The sequence below is a fragment of the Lutra lutra genome, chromosome 11 (genome assembly GCF_902655055.1).
Source record: "Lutra lutra chromosome 11, mLutLut1.2, whole genome shotgun sequence".
NCBI classification, from domain to species: domain Eukaryota; kingdom Metazoa; phylum Chordata; class Mammalia; order Carnivora; family Mustelidae; genus Lutra; species Lutra lutra.
The window spans coordinates 66,885,076-66,911,678 of record NC_062288.1 but is presented as its reverse complement, the minus strand read 5'-3'; the positions used below and the strand labels follow the sequence as shown (position 1 = coordinate 66,911,678).

At 37.9% G+C, this 26,603-nt stretch overlaps 1 protein-coding gene across 4 annotated transcripts in view; it reads left to right on the top strand.

The window, feature by feature from the left end:
* The window catches only part of MATCAP2 (microtubule associated tyrosine carboxypeptidase 2), a 71,417-nt gene extending 45,543 nt beyond the window's left edge, over window positions 1-25,874 (top strand). For 3 of the 4 annotated variants that reach the window (XM_047695457.1, XM_047695456.1, XM_047695455.1), the window contains exons 3-7: window positions 12,406-12,549; window positions 13,113-13,245; window positions 13,761-14,066; window positions 18,819-18,916; window positions 23,093-25,874. In XM_047695457.1, the coding sequence (XP_047551413.1) occupies window positions 12,406-12,549; window positions 13,113-13,245; window positions 13,761-14,066; window positions 18,819-18,916; window positions 23,093-23,254 (843 nt within the window). In that variant the 3' untranslated portion in view covers window positions 23,255-25,874. Of the gene's footprint in view, window positions 1-10,151; window positions 10,214-12,405; window positions 12,550-13,112; window positions 13,246-13,760; window positions 14,067-18,818; window positions 18,917-23,092 lie in introns of those variants that run through there. The other variant, XM_047695458.1, reaches the window with a different exon arrangement.
* The last annotated feature ends 729 nt before the right edge of the window (window positions 25,875-26,603 follow it).

Below are 26,603 nucleotides of genomic sequence, written 5' to 3'. Positions count from 1 at the left end.
TTTCTCATTTAGTGCTCTGAATATATCATGACAGTTCTTTCTGACCTGCCAGGTCTCTGTGGATGAGTCTGCTGCCAATCTAATATTTCTACTGTTATATGTTACAGACTTCTTGTTTTGAGCTGCTTTCAGGATTTTCTCTTTGTCACTAAGACTTGTAAATTTTACTGTTAGATGATGGGGTGTGAACCTATTTTTAATTGATTTTGAGGAGGGTTCTCTGTGCCTCCTGGATTTTTTTTTTTTTTTTATTTGAGAGAGAGATACAGTGAGAGAGCGCATGAGCGAGGAGAAGGTCAGAGGGAGAAGCAGACTCCCCGTGGAGCTGGGAGCCCGAAGCGGGACTCGATCCGGGACTCCAGGATCATGACCTGAGCCGAAGACAGTCGCTTAACCAACTGAGCCACCCAGGCGCCCGCCTCCTGGATTTTGATGCTTGTTCGCTTTGCCATATTAGGGAAGTTCTCTACTATAATTTGCTCCCATATATCTTCTGCCCCTCCTCTCTCTCTCTCTTCTTCCTTTGGGATCCCATTATTCTAATATTGTTTCATCTTATGGTATCACTTAGCTCTCGAATTCTCCTCTCGTGATCTAGTAGTAGTTTGTCTCTCTTTTGCTCAGTTTCTTTATTCTCTGTCATTTGGTGTTCTATATCACTAATTCTTTCTTCTGCCTCATTTATCCTAGCAGTAAGAGCCTCCATTTTTTATTGCACCTCATTAATAGCTTTCAACTTGGTTGAAATTAATAGATTTCAACTTGGTTAGATTTTAATCATTAATAGCTTTCAACTTGGTTGAGATTTAATAGATTTTAACTTGGTTAGATTTTAGTTCTTTTATTTCTCCAGAAAGGGATTTTATTTCTCCAGAAAGGGATTCTCTCATATCTTCTATGCCCTTTTCGAGCCCAGCTAGCACCTTGATAACCATCATTCTGAACTCTAGTTCTGACATATTACCAATGTCCATATTGATTAGGTCCCTAGACTTTGGTACTGCTTCTTGTTCTTTATTTTGTGATGAGTTTTTCCACCTTTTCATTTTATCCAGATAAGAATATATGAATGAGAGGGTAAAATACTAAAAGTGTGGCAAAGACCCCAGAAAAATATATGCTAACCAAATCAGAAGAAACCCAAAACAGGGGAAGAATATGGGGGGGCAGATAAAAATAAATAATAAATTAAAATTAAAATATATATATATATATATATATTTATTTATTTATTTATTTATATTTTAGACCAGCGGATAGAACAGAGCGACCCACTTGAGTTTGGGTGTATTCTGGTCTCTTAGAAGAAACTACCTCCCAAAATTTTAAAGAAAGAGAAACTTATATATATACAAACATAAGGGTAAACACGGTGAAGGGATGGAATATGACTGTAAAGATGAAAATTTAAAACAATTCTAAAAGAGGGATTGACAAGTTCGTTGGAAAAAGGAAAGAAAAGAGGAGAATGTGATCAGGCTGGAGCTAGATTTAGGGTATAATTTGATCTATTAGAAGAAATTATATCTCAAAATTTTAAAGGAAAACCCCTATATGTATACAAAAAATAAGGTTAAATACAATGAAGGGATAAAATATGACTATAGCAATGAAAATTTTAATTTTTTTTTAAAAAGGTGATAAAATAGTTAAAAATGTTAAAAGAGGAAAGAGGAACAGTTAACAAGGATAGAATAAGAAAGAAAATTTAAAAAAATTAACTTTGCAAGACTAAAGCATCATGGGAGAAAAGCCATGAATTCAGTGTTGCTTTCCTCTAGCTCAGGAGTTCTGCAGTACTCATTGACTGATGAACTTGGTCTTGGCTGGATGTTCTTGCTGATCTTCTCGGGGAGGGGCACGTTGCAGTGATCTCAAATGCCTTTGCCCAAGGTGGAATTGCACTGCCTTTGCCAGGGGGAAAGCTAAGTAATCTGCCTGGGGTTGCTCTCAGTAGCTTTTGTTCCCTAAATGCTTTCCATACAGATTTGAAGGATGGAGTGACGATGGCGGCCCCCCACTCTTCCCGTTGCAGGAACCAAGAGCTCAGGGCCCCACTCCTCAGTGCGCCCTCAGAAAAAAGCAGTCAATCCCTTCCATCTCCCTGGTTTCCGGCTGCACTCTGTGCTCACCTGGCTGATGATGGAGCATTTCTATCTCTGGCGCCTGGCCCCCTTTGGAATCTCCCAACCCAGCAGATTCGTGCCACACACCCCTATGCAGATCCTCCAGATCTGCCACTTATGGGGTCCCTGCTCAAAGAGCAGTGACCCAACTGTGCCTTGGATCACGGTTTAAGGTAACCTTGAGCTGAGAGCCCACTGCTCAGCTCCATCTCTGTAGCCAGCTTCCCCGCTCCTATACCTGTCAGCTCTGCCACACTCAGACACCCCCAGTCTTTTTGTGACCCCGTGGGTCCCACACTGTCCCCACGAGGGTTCCACCCCCACTTAGCCTCTGGAGTGACATCCCTCAGTGGAGCAGACTTCTGAAAGTTTTGATTTTGTGCTCAGCTGCTCCACTGCTTGCCTGGAGCCAGCCACTCTCCTTGCAGTCTGTCTTCCTGACTATTTGGATTCACTTCTCTGCATGTCCTGCCTTCCAGAAAGTGGTCAATTTTCTGTTTCTAGAATTGCTGCTCAAACCATTCTGAACACCTACAAACTCAACAGGAGATAGACTCTCCTGTTGAGTTTGTAGGTGTTCAGAATGGTTTGATAACTGTCTATCTGAATTCCTGGGACCTAATTGTGTTTCAGTCTTTTACTCCTCCACCATCTTGCTTCCCCTCTCTATGTGTCTGTTTTTGTGCTGTCTTGGTGATCACAGCTTTGTAGTAAAGCTTAAATCAAGCAATGTGATGCCCCCAACTTTGTTTTTTCTTTTTCAGCATTTCCTTAGCAATTTAGGGTCTTTTCTGGTTCCTTACAAATTTTTGGCTTGATTGTTCCAGCACTTTGAAAAATGCCAGTGGAATTTTGATCAGGATGCATTGAAAGTATAGATTGCTCTGGGCAGTATACACATTTTAACAGTGTTTATTCTTCCGATCCATGAGCATGGAATGTTTTTTCTTTTTTTTGTGCCTTCTTCAATTTCTTTCATGAAATTGATGCATTACCTCCTTAGGTTTATTCCAAAGTGTCTTACGGTTCTTGGTACTATAGTAAATGGAATTGATTTTCTAATTTCCCTTTCTATATTTTCATTGTTAGTGTATAAGAAAGCAACTGATCTCTGTGCATTGATTTTGCATTCTGCCACATTACTGAATTGCTGTATGAGTTCTAGTAGTTTGGGGGTACACTTGGGTTTTCCATATAAAGTATCATGTTGTCTGCAAAGAGAGAGAGTTTGACTTCTTCTTTGCCAATTTGAATACCTTTTCTTTTTGTCATCTGATTGCTGTTGCTAGGACTTCTAGTATATGTTGAACAACAGTGGCAAGAGTAGGCATCCTTGTCATGTTTCTGATCTCAAAGGGGAGGCTGTCAGCTTTTCCCCATTGAGAATGATATTCACTGTGGGTTTTTCATAGATAGATTTTATGAAGTTGAGGAATGTTCCCTCTATCCCCTTACTTTGAAAAGTATTAATCAGGAACAGATGCTGTTATTTTGTCAAATGCTTTTTCTGCATCAGTTGAGAGGACCATGTGGTTCTTCTCTCTTCTCTTATTGATTTGTTCTATGACATTGATTGATTTGTGAATGTTGAACTACCTTGCATCCCATGGATAAATCCCACCTGGTCATGGTGGATAATGTTTTTAATGCACTGTTGGATCCTATTAGCTAGGATCTTGTTGAGAACATTAGCATCCATATTCATCAGGGATATTGGTCTGAAATTCTCCTTTTTTTTTTTTTAAGATTTTATTCATTTATTTGACAGATCACAAGTAGGCAGAGAGGCAGGCAGAGAGAGAGAGGGAAGCAGGCTCCCCACTGAGCAGAGAGCCTGATGTGGGGCTCGATCCCAGAATGCTGAGATCATGACCTGAGCTGAAGGCAGAGGCTTAACCCACTGAGCCACCCAGGCGCCCCTGAAATTCTCCTTTTTAATGGAACCTTTGCCTGGTTTGGGGATCGAGGTAATGCTGTCTTCATAGAAAGAGTCTGGAAGTTTTCCTTCTGTTTCTATTTTTTGAAACAGCTTCAGGAGAATACGTATTATTTCTTTGAATGTTTGGTAGAATTCCCCAAGGAATCTGTCATGTCCTGGGCTCTTATTTTTTGGGAGGTTTTTGATCACTGCTTTAATCTCATTACTAGATATTGGTCTATTCAGGTTTTCAGTTTGTTCCTGTTTCAGTGTTGGAAGTTTATAGGTTTCCAGGAATGCCTCCATTTCTTCTGGGTTGCTTAACTTATTGGCATATAACTGTTGATAATTTCTGATGATTATTTCTATTTCCTTGGTGTTAGTCATGATATCTCCCCTTTCATTTATAATTTTATTAATTTGGGTTCTCTCTCTTTTCTTTTGGATTGGTTTGGCCAGTGGTTATCGATCTTATTGATTCTTTCAAAGAATCAGCTTCCTTTTTTTTTTTTTTTTAAGATTTTATTTGACAGAGATTACAAGCAGGCAGAGAGAGAAAGAGAGGAGGAAGCAGGCTCCCCGCCAAGCAAAGAGCCCTATGCAGGGCTCGATCCCAGGACGTTGGGATCACGACCCGAGCCAAAGGCAGAGGCTTTAACCCACTGAGCTACCCAGGCGCCCCGAAGAACCAGCTTCTTGTTTCGATGATGTGTTCTGCTGTATCTCTGGTTTCTAACTCATTGATCTCTGCTTTAATCTTGATTATTTCCCTTCTTGTGTGTAGGGTTGCCTTAATTTGTTGTTGGTTTTGCAGTTCTTTAAGGTGTAAAGAAAGTTGGTGTATTCAGGATTTTTCAATTTTCTTGAGTGAGGCTTGGCTGGCTATGTATTTCCCCCTTAGGATTCCCTTTGCTGTATCCCATAGGTTTTGGACCGGTGTGTCTTCATTCTCATTGGTTTCCATGAATTGTTTAAGTTCTTTTTGATTTCCTGGTTGATCTAAACATTCTTGAGCAGGGGATGGTCTTTAGCTTCCAAGTGTTTGAATTCCTTCCAAACTTTTTCTTGTGGTTGAGCTCCAGTTTCAAAGCATTTTGGTCTGAGAATATGCAAGGAATAATCTCAGTCTTTTGGTATCAGTTAAGCCCTGATTTGTCACCCAGTATGTGGTCTATTCTGAAGAAGGTTCCATGTGCACTTGAGAAGAATGAGTATTCTGTTGTTTTAGGATGGAATGTTCTGTATGTATCTATGAGGTCCATCTGGTCCAATGTGTCGTTCAAAGCCCTTGTTTATTGGTTTTCTGCTGGGATGATGTATTACTGAGAGTGGTGTGTTAAGATCCCCTACAATTAATGTATTCATATCAATATGACTATTTTGATTAACAGTTGGCTTATGTAGTTGGCTGCTCCCCTATTGGGGAGGCATAAATATTTATAGTTGTTAGATCTTCTTGGTGGATAGACCCTTTAAGAATGATGTAGTGTCCTTCTGTATTTCTGACTAGTTTTTAGCTTAAAATCTAATGTATCTGATATGACAATTGCCACTCCAGCTTTCTTTTGAGACCCACTGGCATGAAAGATGGTTCTCCATCCCTTCATTTTCAGTCTGCATGTATCTTTAGGTTCCAAATGTGTCTCTTGTAGACAGCATATGGACAGGTCCTGTCATTTTATCTGGCCTGCAATCCTGTGCCGTTTTATGTGAGCATTTAGGCTGTTCACGTTGAAAGTGATTATTGAAAGATAAGTTTTTATTGACGTCATGTTGCCTGTGAAGTCCTTTTTCCTATAGATTGTCTCTAAATTTCTGTTCTCTGTCACTCTTGGGTTCTCTCTTCTTTTATAGAACTCCCATTAATATTTCTTGTAGTGCCAGCTTGGTGGTCACATTATCTTTTAATTTTAAGCCTTGCTGGTCTTGTAAGCTCTTTATCTCTCCATCCATTCTGAATGCCAGCCTTGCTGGATAAAGTATTTTTGGCAGCATGTTCTTCTCATTTAGTGCCCTCAGTATGTCTTGCCAACCCTTTCTGGCTTGCCAGGTTTCTCTGGACAGGTCTGATGTTATTCTGATGGTCCTTCCTCTGTATATAAGGAATCTCTTCCCCCTAGTTGCCCTTAAGATCTTTTGTCTGAAATTATGATTTGTGAATTTCACAATTAAATGTCTGGATGTCTTACTGGACTCGCTGATCTTTGGGGGGGGGTGTCCTTTCTGCCTCTAGGACATGAACACTTGTTCTATTCCCCAGATTAGGGAAATTTTCATACAGAATTTTTACAGCTATATCTTCTAGTCTTCTCTCTGTCTCCACCCCACTCTCGGATCCCAATAATTCTGACATTGGAATGTTTCATGGCATCATTTATTTCCCTGATGCTGTTTTCATGGCTTCTGAGCTGTTTTGTTCCAGGCCTCCTCCTGATCCTTCTTTTCTGTTGGTTTGTTTTCTAGATCACTAATTCTATCTTCTGCCTCGGTTACCCTAGCTGTAAGAGTATTCAGATTAGATTGGATCTCATTGATAGCATTTTTTAGTACTGCCAGATCAGCCCTTACTTCTGCCCTTAGAGATTCTATGTTGTCACTAATGGTCTTCTCCAACCTAGCCATTGCCCGGGTGATTGTTACCCTGAATTCCCTTTCCAACATACTATTTATGTCCATATCCAATAATTCTGTCTCAGAGGGCACAGTCTCTGAATTTTCCCTCTGTTGGGTCTCCCTCCTCCTAGTCATTTTGGTGAGAGGTGGTTGAGGGGTTGTATAGCTGAATATATCAACCACGATCCAGGCAAAGTGCACCCCTTCTTGGAGCCACAGTAAGGATCCACCATAAAGCAGTGCCGGGTACCTTATGTATTGTTCAAAAATTAAGTCAACTGCCACATTATCTTCTCAGAAGGACAGTCATCAGGACTCCTCTGGGCCTTTCTATATGTCACTTTCTAACATGGCAATGGAAGAGTTGGCCAGCTATTAAGAATGAACATAAAGGAAAAGTACAAAGTCAGATTTCTGCAGATTAGGGGACTGAGATCTGGATAAAAGCATGTGTGTATATTAAGCTGTTTTGGTTCCAGAAGTTTTAAAACTGATCAATGAAATTATGTAATGTCTGGTTGTTTACTGTGTATATTTGCTATTCTTAGTTGGAGGGAAGTAGAGAATATATTTGATGTCTATGGATGAATCAGGGCTAGATCTCCTCATGGCTGAGCGAAGTGGCTGCTTGCTCCATGATTAGGCCTCAAGAATGCAAGCCATACCAACTCTTCCTAGCAGCAATCTGCACTGCCTAAAAATTACGACAGAAAAATATCTTTTTGAATTTTCAGTTTTTCTTTTCCCCCCATGTGTGTTCTTTTTTTTTTTTTTTAATAGAAATACTCCAGAGAAAAGATATCAACGACTAACTGGCAAGTGGGAGAAAGGTGTGGAGCCTGATTGATTCACTCTTTCCCTCTTCTTCTGTCCTCCCCCTCCTCTCTACCTCTCTTTAAAAAAGTATAGAGAAGAGAATAAAATCCCATAATTCTATCATCCACAGATAATCACTATTCACATTTAGTGTTTCTTATCCCATGCCTAATGGTGTTCATAATTGACGTTAGTATACTTTTGTTTACATATTTGTATCTTCTCATGTCATTAAAAACTGTCAGCATTTCCTTTTTGTCAGCATAATTTTCGCTGACTGTATATATTTAATAAAATGGGTATACAGTAAGTCAGTTGAGTCTTTTAGTTGTTCCTACTGGGATTTCAAGTTTCATAGTTTTGTTGGTAATCTGCTTTAGAGGACCTCTTGCACCAGCATTTAAGTCAAGGAAGGGGGACCACAGCTGACCCAGCTGCTTAGGAATTATTCTTTCCTTCTCCCAGCCCTCAGTATACTGAAGAGAAAGAGAGGCCTAGATAACTGCAGAGGCATGAGAAGGAATCACGTCACTATTATACCTTTCTTTCTCAGTGAAGGTTCTTTAGGCCTCAGGGCAGACCTGTCCTGGGAGAGGGGAAAGAACTGTAAATTAGATGTGATTGACATTTTAAGTTGGATTAAGTTTGCTTGAAATGGACTTTTTTTGAATACTTGAAAATTATTGGAAAGCTAAAGAAACTGATATTCAGGGATAGGAAGGTGAAATTCTGGATGGCAAATTGAAAGCAATGATTGGAGAAAAATAATTAAGCCACTTCTTGTTTTAATTCGCCACCATGTAATATCGGGAAATGTTTTTTGATTAACTTTAATGATGATATTAATGTAGTAGAGAGATTTGACATGAAATTTATTCCCTCTTAAAGTAGTTAGCCATGTGGATGAGGCATGTGAAAGCATGATTCTCCCAAGTTGTATGGATAGGGAGTCTCTGAACTCAAGGGAGAAGGGATGATCTTCTCCCTTCTTTTTTCTTAAAAACAAAAACAAAAACTCTTGGTTGGGGGGGGATGAGGAGATGTGGACCAAAGGGTACAAACTTTCAGTTATAAGCTGAGTAAGTCCTGGGGATCTATGTATAGCATGATGATTAAAGTTAATAATACTATATTGTATACTTGAAATTTGCTAAACTTTTAGATGCTTTTACCATACACCAAAAAATGGTAATTACATGAGGTTATAGCTGTGTCAAATTAACTTGATTATGGTAATCATTTCATAGTGTGTACAGATATTAAATATTTACATTATACCCCTTTAAACACATCACATGGTGTGACCTACATATATATAATTTTTGTCAGTCATACTTCAGTAAAACAGGAAAATGACCTTTTCCCCTTGATCATAACATTAATATATTCATACTGTAAAGCATTTTAAAACTTCTGAAAAGTACAGATAATAAACCTCAATGCAGTCCATCACTCCATCCCAAATAGGAACAACAGCCTTTGGGAATATTCTTACAGGTTTCCTTGTGCCTTCTTAAATTGCTTATTGCCTCTTCCTTTTTCCAAAGCTGAGATCATACTCATAAAATTTTTGTAGCCTGCAGTTGAGGCTACATAGGGAAGCAGAAATGGTAACATAAAAATATTCACTGATGAAGTGACCACTCAGCATTTCTGACTTCTCCCGGGAAGCTTGAATTTATCCACCCATTTAGCCACTGTTTCCAGGAAGCTTGAATTTTATCCACCCATTTAGCCACTGTTTCTTTCTCTGTGCTGGGGGCTATTCCAATGCAGATAAGATTGGGAAGTTATTTCTGGAGGTCAGTGAAGGATACTGGAGATCTATATGCTCACTGACAAATCTGTCTAGGTTGGACCAGTTGAAAAACTGATGAAGAAATTAACAGAGATGACAAGAAGATAGGCACTTTATTTTTTTTTTAAGATTTTTAATTTATTTTTTAGAACAAGGGGGCTAGGGGCAGAGGGCAGAAGGCTAGGGAGAAGCAGGCTCCCTGAGAGCCTGTCACAGTACTTGATCCCAGAACCCCAGGATCATGACCTAAGCTGAAGCTGGACACTTAACCACCTGAGCCACCCAGGTGCTCTGAAAATAGGCTCTTTAAAGAAAAGTATTGCACATGACATCATATTAACCTAACCTTTGGGGAACATCAGTATAGCTCCCAGGTAGTGTTGCTATTGTGATGCCAGTAGCAAGATGAAATGAAGGATGTGGTGTTCTGTTGTATATCATTTTGTTGGAAAAATCAACCCCCCCCAAAAACCCCACTATTTTTATTCATTCTTTGATCCAATATTTAGTACATGGGTATAAAGTTTGCCTAAATGTTGTTAAATTGCCAAGCATGTTTCATCCTAACATTTATAGGGTTCTTTCTCAGTATAAATTCCCTATCAAATTTTTGTTTCCCATTATGAATATGAATGAATACTTATTATGGATATGAATACTTACTAGCCTTCTACTAATACTAATGGGATGCCTGTATTTAATTTTTTAATTAATTAATTTTTAAATTTAATCCTGTAAACTGCTTATAACTTACATAATAAACACTGTAGTTCCCCTTATGTGCAGTTTCAGTTACCTAAGATCAGCCTTGATCTGGAAGCAGATGATCCTCTTTCTGACATGTTGTCAGAACGTCAGTGGTAGCCTAATGCTGCCTGTGTCGTTCACCTCCCTTCATCTTATCACATAGGCATTTTATCATCTCACATCATCACAAGAAGAGTGAGTATAGTTCAGTAAGAGATTTTGAGAGAGAGACCACGTTCATATTATAGTATAGTGGTATAATTGTTCTATTTTGTTATTATTACTGTTAGCTTCTTACTATGCCTGATTTATAAATTAAACTTTATCATAGGTGTGTTTGTATAGGAAAAACATAGTGTACATAGGGTTTGGTACTTAGTGCAATTTCAGGCATCCACTGAGCTCTTAGAACATATCCCCTGCAGATAAGGGGGGACTACGTAGTAACCAAATAACATTTTTTCTTGTGAGTAAGCATATGCTAGAAAAGCTATTTTTATCTGAAATTAAGTAAATACTTAAAAGCCTGTAATTGCAGGTTATAATATATTTCCTTAACCTTTTTTAGGTCTAAATAATGGTCCAATATAGAATGTACCACTTCTGTCTTTCCTAGAATTAGGGCCAGATTTCTCATATTCTTCTCACTCTGATACATTGATGACTAGTCATCATTAGACTGGTATATGCAAGAAGCTTTGCTAATCTGCTGAAGCGGGTTTTTAATTGTGAGCTTTTATTCTTTTAATTATAATAGTTGTCATATAAATAATTAGCATCTGGGGTTTTTGTGCTGTATTCCAGTTCTCTGAGATCCTTCTTTTTACCATGCACATCAGTCACCTGGGGATCTTGTTCTGATTCAGTCGGTGTGGTGGGGGTAAAATTCTGCATTTGAATCCAGCTCAGATATGAAGCCAATGCTGCCAGCCTTTGGACCACACTTTGAATTGTAGCCTTTTTGATAACAGTTTTGGGAACAAAAGCCAGTCAAAGCTTGTTGAAGCCATTTCTTGTTATAACTTTACGACACATGCCTTGTTTATTAGTAATACATATTTTTCCAACAGGGAAATAGATGTTGAATTGTAGTGTGTGAGTTTTTCTAGTTTTTGTGTTGGGCATACTATCTACAGTGGTGGCATTTAGAAAGAATGAATGTACCGATGACAACAATGATGATGTAGTAATAACTGACAGGTACTGATGACTTATTAGGCCCCAGACGCTGTGCTTTACAAAGATTGACTAAATTTTTTTTGAACAAAACCATGAAGTAGACATTGTTACCCCATTTAAAAATGAAAGGCTTGGTAAAAAGTTAAATGACTTGCCTGTGGTCACACAGCCAGAGTAGGGACAGAACTGGGACATCAACACAAGAAGTTAGTCTGACTCTAAAGCTTATTGTTTGGAAAATATTTTCTTGTCTGACAGTAGTCCAGAAACTAGACATCATAAAATGGATTATCTAGCTTCTTTCCCAAAAGATTTTTTAAAGATCGTTTTCCTTATGTTTTCCTTCCTTGTGGCTTTCCCAAGATACTGGTGATCTCTAGCTTTTTAAAGTCTTCCTTTCTGCATATTTGTATTTAGATCTCAACTTTCATATTCTTTTGATGTAAAAATGTATAAAGAATGAGTAGTAGGTAGTACCCTGCCCTGAATGAAAGATAAAAGTGTTTTTAGTAATGTTGAGACTGTTTTATTTGAAAGACGAGCCCTGGAAAACTTTAGATTTATAAGATTATCAGAGAAGAATGGCTGTTTCTTTTGAGTGTTCTTAACACTTGGGGCTATTTTTCTTTTTATCTAAATGGCAATTGTAATTTAGTGATTAATCTGGAGACATAACTTCCATTCTGAAATCTCCTGCCAGACCACCAGATGGTCTTAGAGAAACCAAGGAGCCCCTCTGCCTTGCCTTCTCAGCCTGTCAAATGACAACACTAGTACCTTTAACTTTTAGGCTATGAAGGGAAAGAGGATTTGTAGAGACGTTTGTAAAAATTTGTGATAATGAGGGGCACCTGGGTGGCTCAGTGGGTTGGGCCACTGCCTTCGGCTCAGGTCATGATCTCAGAGTCCTGGGATCGAGCCCCGCGTTGGGCTCTCTGCTCGGCGGGGAGCCTGCTTCCTCCTCTCTCTGCCTGCCTCTCTGCCTGCTTGTGATCTCTCTGTCAAATAAATAAATAAAATCTTAAAAAAAAATTTGTGATAATGAGTGAAAGCTGTTTAGGATTAGATATGGTACCTCCCTTGCAGTTTCATCTGGAAGTCAATAAACACAGCACAGGTCATGATCCCTAAGAATATAACTGGCTTATTACTCACCTCCAAGTAATAAGAGATTATTTATTTTCATTATCCCTGTTTGTTTTTTACAGTCCATCAATATTATGGAACTGACTTTACAGAAATATGGAAGTTATGAAAAGTTTGAGCAGGCCACTGGTGGCAGCCTGCTATCTAAAACTCGAATCTGGAGTCATGTTCGGAAGTACATGATGAAAGAAGGCTGCCTGGGTGAGGTATGAGTCGGGAGTGACGCGAGATGCTGTTGGCATTTTAACTGCTCATTAAATTAGTCACCCAGAGATCTCACTATATTGAATTGTTGTGTTCAACTTCTTTGTGTTTTTCTTTACTTATACTACCCTTTCTGTAAAGCCTATGGGATTATGGAATTTTTTTAATGAAAATTATAATGAAGCAATTTGCCTCAGTGGCCTCCTCTTATTAGTAGCCCGTTCAGAATGACCAAGCATTGAAGTGGTCTCTGGCTTGTGTACCATCCTTTGCATCATTTTAACTGGGGCGGGGGTGGGAGGGCTATATTTGAGAGCACAACAGGGCACTGCTTCCTCAGCACAGCCCTCTACTTTTCTTCAGTCCAGGAGAGGCTCTTGAGTTGCCCATGCTTAGAAGTGGAAAGGTCAGAAGTAATTATTATCTTCTTGGTATCGGGAGATTCAAATTGGCACAAGCGAAATAAAAATGTACTGGTTTATGGGTCTCTTGTTTCCTGTGAAAGCTTCCCCTCCCCAGCCTCTACATTTTGTTTTATATAAATGTATTTTTGTCCTCTTCTTAGATTGTAGTTCATCTCACTGAAGATCTGCTTTCCCGAGCTTCAATGACAGTGGTAAATGGGTGCCCAACACTGACCATTAATGTTTCCACAGCACGTGAGCACTGGCTGGAGGGAATGCTGAGGCATGAAATAGGTAGGGGTAGCCCTTCATTTGTTCACTTATAATACCAGAAATCAGCTGCAAAGAAACCTTTTTATAATGGGTTTTTTCTTAGCAGTATTTGGCAAAAGGTAATGAAATTGTTAGTTTTCATTTGAACTATGATATTAATGTCTCAGTTCAGATTAGATTTCTTCAGTACCATGTAGCTGTATTGAGCTTGGATTAACTCCTGGATTTCAGTTCGCCTGTGTTTCTGAAACCAAGGGAAATGGAACTGAATGCTGGATTCCTTTCAGATATCAAGTCTCTGATTCTTCCCTTTAAGAAAATAAATTGTACAAAACTCACACTTCTTTGAATGATACATGCAGTCCTTCTGAAGGCAAGAGTACCTCCTTCAAAAAGCTTTAGGGTCAGGTCATTTTCCACTTTGTTTTGATTCATAGGTACACATCAATTTGGTTTTAGAAATGTTGGTAGAATCTTTTTCGGAAAAGAATTAAAATGTCACTTCCCGTTTTTCACATGTCTTTTCTTCTCCATAGGCACACATTATTTTCGAGGTATTAACAACCTTCAGCAGCCATGGAACAGTTGGACTGGCCGTAAAAAACATGAGCTAAAGCCAAACAATCCCACAGAGGAAGGACTGGCAAGTATTCACAGCGTCCTTTTTAGAAAAGACCCCTTTTTATGGAGGGCGGCCCTCCTCTACTACACTGTTTATCGAGCCAGCCAAATGTCTTTCTGCGAACTCTTCAAAGATATTGGAAAGTTTGTCAAGGACCCCAATACAAGATGGGATTATTGTGTACGAGCCAAGAGGGGATGGACTGACACTTCTCAACCAGGTGGGTGTCCCTTGATTGTATGTTTGCCTTATGGTTAGTTGTCTGTTGATTTTGATTACATCCTTATCCACCAGAGAAATCACTCACTAGTGAAAAATTAAACCTTTGTTACTTGAGGTCAATGCTAGTTTTCCCAAACCATATTTTGTTAGCATTCTTTATTCAGTTATCATTTTGAAAAATTTCAAACCTATACAAATATGGAAATGATAGAATTAACACTCATATTACCCATCCTCTAGATTCACCAATTATTAACATTTTGCTACTTCTGCTTTTTCTTGCTCTCATTTTAAAAACAGCTCTACTTCATTTTACCTACAGTTTGCCCATTAAAATATATAGCTCAGTGGTTTTTAGAATATTCATGGAGTTGTGCAGCTATCACCACTGTCTAATGTTCTCTTTGACCATTAAATTCTCTGTCAAGCATATGGCATAAACAGTTTTGTTGAGCTCTCTGGCTCTAAGTTTGTCTGGTTCTTTTATTTGGGACATATCCTCTGTCTTCCCAGTTTTTTCTGACTCTATCTGTGTTAGGAAATTCAGCTGCATCTGTCTCCTGCTCTTTAGAAGAGTGGACTTATGAAGAAGAGCTTCTATAGTGCTGTGTATTTGGGGCCAGGCATGTGGGGCCAGCGAGATCCCCAGTGGTCTGCTGGAGGGGACCTACAGCTGTCTGGGAAAACTCCTGTGGAGGCCAGGTTGGAGGGGGTGGATCCACAGGAGATTGGAGGGGTAGGGGGTGCTGTTTGGAATCTGTGTGAAGGGTCTGCTGTGTGAGGAGACCTGCAGCTGCTTTGAAGAACTCCTGCAAGGGTGGGCTGAGAGAGCAGGGTATGCTGTTGACAAGCTAGGCGGAGAGTATGCTTGTTCTTGCACGTGTCTATGTATCTAGGCTGGGGCAGGGAGAGGAATGGCACCTGTCAGCTCTTTTCTTCTTAGAGGAGTCTCCTGAAGATCCCTGCTCCTCCAGCACATATTCTGAGATTAGTAAACATAAATCTCCTTCTCATATACCCTACCTAATGTTGCTGCTATGCTGTATCTCAGTGGGGCTGTTTGTTATGCTGTCTCTTTAAGGGCAAGGATTCAATTTCCTCTTGCTCCCTGGCTCCCCCAAATCTAAGCTTGGTGATTTTTAAAGTTCTTCGTATTAAGCCCCACTAACTATAAGAACTCATGAAGTTAAGTCCCTCTGGCTTTCAAAGCCAAACGTTATAGGGATTTGTTTCTGCAGTGTGGGTCCCTTATGTTTGGGGTAGGTGTTATAGGGTCTGCTCCTCTCCTTTCTCTTTGCTTGCAATGTTCCTCTCACCCTTCCCCATCCTTAAACGGTGTCCTCTCCTGAGGATAGTCCTCTGGGTCAGTTTGGTTTCTGACCACATCTCTGCCCTACCCACCCTTTTCAGTGTGACCTCTTCTCTACATTTAGCTGTGGAGAGTCTGTTCTGCCAGTCTGTTGGTTGTTTTCTGTTGGGTATTTACACTGACATGGGTATTCATAACTAGGTCTACCTGGGACAAGGTGAGCTTAGGATCCTTTCTCAACCATCTTCCCGGTGAGTCCTTTGTCATTGGGGTTTTGATTTGGGTTTCCCTGATGACTAATCATGTTGAGCATCTTTTCATGTGCATTCATTGCATATTTTCTGTAGAGAAGGGGTCTAAATAGACCCCTTGTCCATTTTTAATTGGGTAATTTGTCTTTTTATTATTGAGTTGTAGGTGTTCTTTGTATATTCTAGTTACAAAGCTCTTATGATTTACAAATATTTTCTCTATTCTGTGGGTTGTCTTTCACTTACTTAATAATGTTCTGTGACTTTTTAAAAGTACACTGTACACTTGCTCTTTTATTCCTGAACCCCTGAGCATGCATCTCCTAAGAATACAGACATTCTTCTAATACAATATCATTATCACACTTAAGAAAGTGAGCATAAATTCAACAATCTTTTTTTTTTTTTTTTTTTTTTTGACAGACAGAGATCACAAGTAGGCAGAGAAGTAGGCAGAGAAGCAGGCAGAGAGAGAGGAGGAAGCAGGCTCCCCGCTGAGCAGAGAGCCCGATGTGGGGCTCGATCCCAGGACCCTGGGATCATGACCTGAGCCGAAGGCAGAGGCTTTAACCCACTGAGCCACCCAGGCGCCCCTAAATTCAACAATCTTAACTAATACGTAATATTTGGATTTCCCCAAATATTTCAAAAAATATTCCTGACAGCTGGGTTTTTTTGTTTTGTTTTGTTTTGTTTTGTTTTCAAATTTAGATCCAGTCCGGGCCCAGGCATTATTATTGGTGGTTGTGTCTCTTCAGCTTCTTTTAATACAGAGCAGTGTTCCCCATCTTTTTTTCATGGTACTGAGTTCTATTTAAAATCCAGGCTGTTCTTATAGAATGGCCACAATCTAGATGTGATTGATTGTTACCTCATGATTAAATTCTGGTAAGGGTGTTTGGCAAAAATACTGCATAAATGATACTAGATCACACAGCAGGAGCCACCTCATGACCAGTTGTCTCACCATTACAGATAATGACTTTGATCCTTGTTTCAGGTGGGGATTGCGAGCTCTTTCTTTTCTAAAAATACATTTCCTTTTTTCCCTTTTTAATAAGTAATCTTTGAGGTGATAGATACAGTCCTATTTCCCAACAGCCTTTCATCTCATGGTTTAAGCATCTGTCTGTGATCCTTGCTTGTCAGTTTCACTGGAGATGTCTAGCACTTTTATTATTTTATTTTTCTAAAGAAAATAGAGGCAAGGAGATACAGGCACAGTGCTGCATATTGAGATTCAGAAGCATATTGAGATTTCCAAACATTTCTTGTTCAGATGAGTTTCCTACTATAATAGAAAGTGTAAATTTTGTCAGCTTTAAGACTTCAGATTGCCCACAGAGGTTTTGGTAATTTTTTGTTTGTTTGTTTTTATTTTTTAATAAAATAGTAGATGATAAGGCAAAAAATGCTTTTGAGAAAAGGGCAAAAATTAGAAAATGTTCATTTAAAAGTCATTTGGACTTTACATTCTTTTCTTCTAAAAGTATGTAAAACTCAAATGAAGCTTGGAAATAACCCCAGTCTGTGATGGTTATGTTATCAGCCCAGTCTGCATTAAGAATTGCCTGTGATGTGGTTGTATGAAAGTGGTGGTACCTGAGAGCCAGGACCATGCAAGAAAAGAAGCAGAGAGGAGGAAGACATCTGTCCCCTGCCTTTCATGTATGCAAAGCCACTCTAGGCTCAGTTTCAGATCAAAAGTGTGTCTGTCATTTCCCATCTCCTTTTCAGATCAACTTGTCTGTATTTTAGTGCTCTGTACCCTGAGGCACAGAGCTTTCATATTGCCTATCATGTTAGTCTAGTTTTTTCTTCACAGATTTATTTGGGGGGGGGGGGTACAAGTGAGAAAACTGGAAGGGGAGAGAGAGAGAAAGACTTTCCAGCAGACTCCCTGCTGATCATGAAGCCCAACGAGGGGCTCTGTCCTACAAACCTGAGATCATGATCTGAGTCACCCAGGTTGTCTCACATAACTTTTTTTTAAAGAAAACTGTTTAATACTAAAAATTTGAAATTTGAAAAATTTCAGATTTCAAAAGAAAAGTAATAGGATATACCCTCATTAAACATCACTTCATCTTAGTAATTATCAACATTTCCTAGCTGTGGATCATCTATTCTTCTAAGTTCCTATTTTCCTATAGTATTTTAAAGCCAATTCCAAATACCATGTATGTTCTCTACCTGTAAGTCTTTACTGATAAGGACAGTTTTATTCCTCCTGAAAAGTAGGAGCAAACAACTCATGAGATCTGAACCTAGTTGAAAAAATGTTCCACCTTTTTTCCATAATTCCCATGCTATTAGCATACTGAAAAAAATTAATTTCTTAATACAATTTTAGTCCATTTAATAAAGCAGAATTTTATAAAATTTACACAATTTATGTCATGATGGGAGAAAAGTTTTCTTTGTAAGTGGAACACTTCAACTAGTTCAGATTTCATGAGCTATTCCTTTTTGTGTCTTCATATTTTCTTCTATTCATATTTCTTCTATTTTCTTCTATCTTTTTTTTAAAAGATTTTATTTATTTATTTGACAGAGAGCACAAGTAGGCAGAGAGAGAGGGGGAAACAGGCTCCTCGCCAAGCAGCCCAATGCGGTACTCAATTCCAGGACCCCGAGATCATGACCTGAGCCGAAAGCAGAAGATTAACCCACCGAGCCACCCAGCCGCCCCTATTTTCTTCTATTTTTAAATCTCGTTCTAATTCTTGTTTTCATATGGAGGAAGAGTATCAATATCTGTTTTTAATGGGGTGAGGGGTGGTATTTTTAAAAACTATGAGTTTCTGAACTCCCATCTCCACATTGCCCCCGTGAGACTTACTGAGCTATAGCCATCCTCCCTGCTGCCCCAAGTGCCTCCTTGCACATGGGAGTTCAGGTTATGAAGAGTGCTATATTTTAAATGATCAATGTTTCTTTATAATTAGAAAAAATGCTGTTTTAACTATGGGGAATGGGAATCTGGGGAAAAGAAATTCATAAAGGGAAGCTACCAGTCTGCACATTATCCTGGTCCTACCTAAGACCTTGCATTTTATATTATGAAAGTTAATTCTAATTTACCATTTTTATTTAGAACTGATGCCTACAGTAAAGGGAATGTGTTAGTAGCAATTACTTAGTAATTTTTTTTAAATATTAGAAAATAAAAGCTCTTGTCTTCCTCTAGGCTGCTTTAGTAAAGACCAGGTATACTTGGATGGGATCCTGCAAATTCTCCGGTACAGAGAGACCATTGACTTTCATCTACTGACTGCCCTGGGCAAGGTGAGTGAGACCAGTGGCATGTAGTCTAGAACACACCAGGTCATCATTTCCTTAGGCTTGGTTTAAGGATTAAATAAGATTCAGATTCCAGTGGTTATTGTTAGTTACTGCCAGATCTCTCCCTCATAAAAGGTACCTTTCTTTTTTATATTAAGTAATCTGTGGGGTAATACCTAAGAATGTACTGTTTTTTAACAACCTTTCAAGGAATGGTTTTAACATCCATTGATGATCTTTGCCCATATCAGTTAACTACACTAGTGTCGCAAAATAGAGATCTTCAAATTGTTACATTTCACTCCCCCTTTTAACAGTATTATTATGGACTTAAGTGCTTTTTTATTCATCCCTTCCAGTGGCTGCTCCTATGTTTTTAAAAACATGCCACCCTGTTTTCTGGCAAAGTAAAATATTCTGGGTCCATCTTATCCAAATCTCAGACAAGATATTTCTCCATGGAAGGCTGGATTCCTTTTAGTGAAAATGGTATTTAGAAAACAAGTACTAGGTGTGCTTATTACTTCTGGAATGTTGATGCTTCTGTGTCTTTCCAGTGAGCAAATCATGTATTTATTTTAAATCATAGGGTGTGCTAATTCACATCACACACTGCAAGTTTTTTACATCTTTCTTCCCATTCCATATGTGTGTCTCCCTTTTCTTCAAATGAAAATTGTGTTTACCAACTGCAGTATTATATCTATTATGTTTACTCATTCTTTCCTATAATAAACTCAGGATGGAGCGCCTGGGTGGTTCAGTGGGTTAAAGCCTCTGCCTTCGGCTCAGGTCATGATCCCAGAGTCCTGGGATCAAGCCCCGCATCAGGCTCTCTGCTCTGCGGAGAGCCTGATTCCTCCTCTCTCTGCCTGTGTCCCTGCCTTCTTGTGATCTCTCTCTCTGTCAAATAAATAAATAAAATATTAAAAAAAAAAAAAACAACTCAGGATGGTTGAAGAATTACTGCTACTAAACAGTGGGTATACAAATCAAAATGGTCCAAAACTTCTGGGACACAGCAAAAGAAGTTCTAAGAAGGATGTCTATAGTGATACAGGCCAACATCAAGGGACAAAATCTCAAACAACCTAACCTAGAGGAGCTAGAAAAGAACAAAGCAGTAAAATTTGAGTGGAAATTAATGAACTAGAGACTAAAAGATAGAAAAGATCAGTGAAAGCAGGATCTGGTTTTTCTAAAGAAAAACAATTGATAAACCTTTAGCCGCCAGACTCAAGAAAGGACTCAAACTGGAAGTGAAAGTGGGGAAATAACTGGTACTACAGAAATAGAAAGTAGAAACATGCAGTCCTCTAAAATGGAATCAGGAAGAAGTAAAGAATTTTTTTAAAATGTTTTAAAGATTTTATTTGACAGACGGAGATCCCAAGTAGGCAGAAAGGCAGTAGAAAGAGAGGAGGAAGCAGGCTCCCTACTGAGCAGAGAGCCCGATGCGGGGCTCAATCCCAGGACCCTGGGATCATGACCTGAGCCGAAGGCAGAGGCTTTAACCCACTGAGCCACCCAGGCGCCCCAGAAGTAGAGAATTTGAATAGACTGCTTACTAGTAATGAAACTGAATCAGTAATAAATAAATTCCCAAAAAACAAAACGCCCAATAGGCTAGAACCATATGGCTTCATGGATGAATTCTACCAAACAATTGAAGAAGAGTAAATATAATTCTCAAACTCTTCCAAAAAAATAGAAGAAGGAAAATTCCCAAATTCATTCTGCAAGGCCAACATTAGCCTGATAGTAAAACCAGACAAAATCTCTACCAAAAAAAAAAAAAAAAAAAAAACACAGGTTAGTATTTCTGATGAAATAGATGCAGAAATCCTAAACAAAATAATACCCAAACTGAATTCAATAATACGCTAAAAGGATCACTGACCATGAGTAGGTGGGGTTTATTCCTAGGATGCAAGGGTGGTTCAGTATTTGCAAATCAGTCATGATATATCACATCAATAAGAGAATAAAAACCATATCATTTCAATAGATGAAGAAAAAATGACAGAATGCAACATCCATTCATGATAAAAACCCTTGACAAAGTAGGCTTAGAGGGAACATACCTCAACATAATAAAGGCCATAAATTAAAACCCAACAGCCAGCAATGAAAAAACTGAAAGCTTTTCAAAAACCCTAAGATCAGGAATAAGACAAAGATGTCCATTCTTACCATTTTTATTCAACATAGTCCTAGAAGTCCTAGAAGCTGCAGCAGCCAGACAGGAAAAAGAAATAAAAGGCATCCACATTAGTAAGAAGTAAAACCATCAGTATTTACAGATGACCTGATACTATATATTAAAAAAAAAAAAAAAAACCCTAAGAACTCCACCAAAAGACTGTTAGAATAAATGAATTCAGTAAAGTTACAGGATACAAAATATACAGAAATCTATTGCATTTCTATACAATAATAACAAAGCAGAAAGAGAAATTAAAACAATTCCACTTACTATACTAAAAGCATAAAATACCTAGAAATAAATTAACCAAGGAGATGAAAGACCTATATTCTGAAAACTAGAAGACATTAATGAAGGAAATTGAAAATGACACTAACAAGTAGGAAGATACACTATGCTCTTGGATTGGAAGAATTAATTATGTCCATACTACTCAAAGCAATCTACAGATTCAGTGTAATCCCAATCCAAATACCAGGAGCATTTTTCACAGAACTAGAATAAATAATCCTAAAATTCGTATGGAACCACAAATAATGTCAAATAGCAAAGCCATCTTAATAAACAAGAACTAAGCTAGCAGTATAAAATCCCAGATTTCAAGATATACTTCAGAGCTATAGTAATTGAAACAGTATGGAATTGATACAAAAATGGATACATACATCAGTGGAATAGGACAGCCTAGATCATTTAATCTCTGACAGAAGCAGAAAATACAGTGAAGAACACTTCCTCAATAAATGGTGCTGGGGAAAACTGGACAGCTACATGCTAAAGAATGAAACTGGACCACCCACTTACATAATACACAAAAATAAACTAAACATGGATTAAACACCAAAAACCTAAAAGGAAACCTAGGCTGTTATCTCTTCGACATATTTATGGATAGGTCTCCTCAGTCAAGGAAGGAAGAAAAAATTACTAAACCACACCAGTATCAACAACACATCTATTTTCATTACACTTAGTGGTATAAATAATAAAATAATTTCAATAACTTAAAAATTAAAACTTAAGGGGTACCTGGGTGGCTCAGTTGTTAAGTGTCTGCCTTTGGCTCAGGTCATTGTCCTGGCGTCCTGGGATTGAGCCCCATGTTGGCTCCCTGCTAGGTGGGGAGTCTTCTTCTCCCTCTGCCCCTCCTCCTGCTTGTGTGTGTTCTCTAGTAGATAAATCTTAAAAAAAATTAAAATTTATGAAAATATAAATGAACATGATTTCTTTATTTAAAGCCTTTCTACTGAATCAGGTTACGGTGTTGGTCAGAAGACAGCATTTTTTAAAGCCAGCCATGTTTTGGAATTTAAAGTTGCAATGTTAATTTATAGAACTTAGAGTTTCATCCATAAACTCAATGTAAATATTTATGAAAGACTGGCTTCTTATATAGGTAATTAAAACATTTTTATAGCATACTTTCTCACAAAGAGAATCTAACGTAAAACACAATTTTCCTGGGTTCTTTCATTTAGATTTAGTCCAGACATTTGTTTAGGTTTTAGAGTCTCTCACATACCTGTATTAAGTTTAGTGGTGTAATTTCTAAACAAACTGGGTATAGGTCCAAGATAGAGTGTTAAATATTGACTTGTTTTTTTATATGGTCATGGTATTAGCAGGCAGATAAATATATATATATTTTTTTAAGTAGGGATGCAGATGTGGGGGAGGAGAGAGAGAATCTCAAGCTGGCTCCATGCCTAGTATGTGAGCCCAATGTGGGGCTTGATCTCACAATCCTGAGATCACAACCTGAGCTGAAATCAAGAAGTTAAACACCTAACCTACTGAGCCACCGAGGTGCCTCAATACATTCTTATTTAATATGGTAAAGGAATGGAAGCCACTGATTTTTGTTATTTTGCAGGTATTAAAGTAATTTGAGGGAGAGTCCCCATAAAGCTTCTCTTAAGACTTAGGGAAGATGTTTCCTATATTTAAAAATGAACCCGTCTTCCTCTTTTCAGGTCTCATATGAAGATGTGGATCGCTTGAAAGGATTGGCAGTTATTGAAAACATGAGGGTCCCTCATTTCCTGCAGGACCATGGCCGATACATGGAACATTTAGAGAAAATTATGGAAGTGAATGAACTGACCGACAGGGAACTGAAAGATCTTATATATTAATCAGCATTCTTACAGATGTAGCTAATCTATTAACCAATTAGGTGCAGTTAGCACCAGCATATTTATAAAAACAATGACTGTTTACATGACTTTTCTGTAGAATGATCTGTAGTATTCAGCTGAATTTTTAAAAGTTAAGTACAAACCTTAAACTGTTTCCTTAACATGTTTCTATAGGCTGCAGGGGAAAGTTCCTCCTATTTTTATCTGAATCTCAACAGAGTCCAGTGAAAATACTACTGGTGAGTTTTTTGGTTTTTTTTGTTTTTTGTTTTTTTTTTGAAGAATCTTGGTCAAATTGAGTGATAGGCTGTCTGGCAGTGAGCATTGCTCCTTGGTGCTTCTGCCTGAGCACCAAGACTAGCCCTGACTATAGAGATAGAACACTGGAATTCAGACTCCCAAGATTATATTTTATTTTATAAATAATGGTAATTCTCCTTTGAAAAATTAGTTTTATTATGCTCCCCAAATGTAGCTGTATTTAAGATTTTTTATTTCTCTTAGATGTTAAGTAATGTTAAAGAGAGGGGGAAAGTAGTTTGAAAAGTATTCATTAGTTCTTTATTTTCCACATTGTTTCACCTTATCAGTTTATAGGAACTAAATTAGAGAATTACCTCATTTTCAATTATTTCTTAACTAAACTTTATTTGCTAAAACATATTATGTCCCTTCAAGATTTTAAGTTTTAGGGTCTTTCCCTTCCTATTCCTTCATACAAAATAAGTAAAAGTTCCAAGAGAGGTTTGTCTACATAGATTAAAATAGTTGGGGAAGAGAGAAGCTACTTACCTTTTTATTAAATGGAGCGACTAGCAAGACACAAATTAACTAATATAGTTCCTGTAGGCACTGGATATTGACTAGGTAGTGTCTACCATAAACTTCACCATGCGCTGGAGAGTGGAATTCCTAAACATTGCTGTTTGATAAACTGGCCCGGTCATGTTGGCTCAGTATATTTTGTCAAAATCTTTGACTTCATCAACCCAACAATAACCTAGTTTGCTTTCAAAAATCAGAATTCTGTTTTGCTGCATTTTCTCTGTTAAAAGCTTACACACCTAGCTCTTTATTAACTTACCGATTTTGATATATCTTGGATATATATACTTGGGATCCAATGATTCTTCAAACAACTTATTTTAATGTTCAGGAAGAGCACTGCTGTAAACACCCATTCAAAATTGCTACTGTGATTTTTACCCAAAGCTATCAGAGTTCATCTTTACCTCAGTTCAGGTTTAAATATGGTGCTAACACTGGTAGATGCCTACTGCAAAGCCTGGTCCACATTCATGCTAGGAAAAGATTATAGGAACTCTTCTGCAGGCTAGGTTATGTGATTTTTTCTCATTCACATATCTAGAAGGGCTTGCCTCGAAGAATGTTGCTGCAAACAGGATGTATTCTAACTGGCACCTGGTAATTCTTGAAAGCCACACATCTCACCTTTGGTAAGTAGCAGGCCAGGCCCTTTGGACCATTAAAGGCACGCACACACGTGTCCTGATGGCTGGAGTGTGGCCTCTAGATCTCTGTGCAGGCTTTGGGCACATTGTGCCAACACTAACCAGGTACTGGAAAACACTCTTGACCCCTCAAGCATATTTCCTTGTAGCAGAGTCATCCAGTTTCAGCTTTGGTGTAGCATTTTTCAAACTTATCCAAGATGATTGTGAAAATGGTGTTTTGTTAACTGGAATTGGAATATAGACAGAAATGACAATATTTATGTCCTGTGATTTAAGCCCACATGCTTACAAATTCAACATTTGTAGGCAATAACACTGTTACTCTTATGTTATGGTTTAAATGTAAAGGAAAATCACAGAAGCCTTAATATCCTGTTGGTAGGATTATTTACAATGATGCTAGTCCCTGAATTTTAAAAATGGATATTCTCTATCTGATTTGGAAAAAGAAATACTTTCTTGCCTTATTGCTTTGGTATAAAGACAAAAAAAAAAAAAAAAAAAACAAAACAGTGCTATCCAGACAAACAAACAAAAAACAGACCTTCAATCACATTGGTTGTCTTAAGATATTTTAAAAGTTAGCAATGAACCAAAAATAGTTCCAGATTAGCAGAATACCTAAAGAGCTCGAAGCTTTAAAAGTTGGGATTAAAGATTTAGCTAATGTTTATTCTCTTTCCTGAAATAGCATTAAGGTCAGTTTTGTTCCCTTAAAATTGAAGTTTTAATAAATTGAAAATTATATCAACAGTACTTAGAATAGTTGAAGGTTGCATTAATTTTAATAGTTTTTAGTATAGGCTATTGAGGATTAGGATTTTAATTTTGTCCACTGTAATTCTAACATATAGTTGTATCAAATATAAAGTCTGATAAACTCTTAGGTTTTCACATCGGATGGGATTCAGAGTAAATTGTAGACATAAGTCCAGTCTTGATTTCTTTATATTTTCACTTTGTAAAAATGTTTAAAATTTGTATGTTTTGTATATATCTGGGCATTTTATGTTTAGCTGTAGTAGAAAGAGCGCTGAGGTTCTCAAATGAAATATGAGACTATGTATGCATGCAAACTTCTGTTCTTTGAAAACTTAATTATATTTTTTTGTGGTATTTCTGTGTTTTTATTGGGTGGTAATTATTGATTATGTTTGTCTTCTAATATCCTTGTTTATAAGGAAATACTAAATTTACCACACTCCACCTTTCTCCTAATTAGTTCAGCTTATACTCTCATGGGTGAAGGGAAAAGGAGAGAGGGATAATTTCATCTTAATTTACTTTAAATACAAAGACAATTCAAAACTCTAAGGAACATGAGAAATCAAGGAAACATGACACCACTAAAAGATTATGATAATCTAGTAACCAAACCCAAAGACATGGAGATCTGTTTACCTGATAAGGAATTCAAAGTATCTGTTTTAAGGAAGCTCGATGAGGTATAAGAATACACAGACAATTCAATGAAGTCAAGAAAACAATACATGAAAAAATGAGCAGCTTAATAAAGAGATATCATAAAAAGAACAAAAGCATACTCTGGAATAGAAGAATACAATGAATGAAATGAAAAATATAATAGCACCAACACCAAAGGATCAAGCAAAAAAATATGAGAGGATGGGAATTTTGAAATTATCCAGTCATGGGAGAACAAAGAAAAAATGAAAGTGATGAAAGTCTATGTGATCTATAGGATACAATCAAAGGAAATAATTTGCAAATTATTGGACTTGCAGAGGAGAGAGGGAGAAGGGAAAAGAAAGCTTATTTTAAAAAAAGAAGGCTAAAAACTTCCCAAATCCTAGGAGAAATTTGGATATCCATGTTCATGAAACTCCTAGGTTACCAAAAAATCTCCGAAA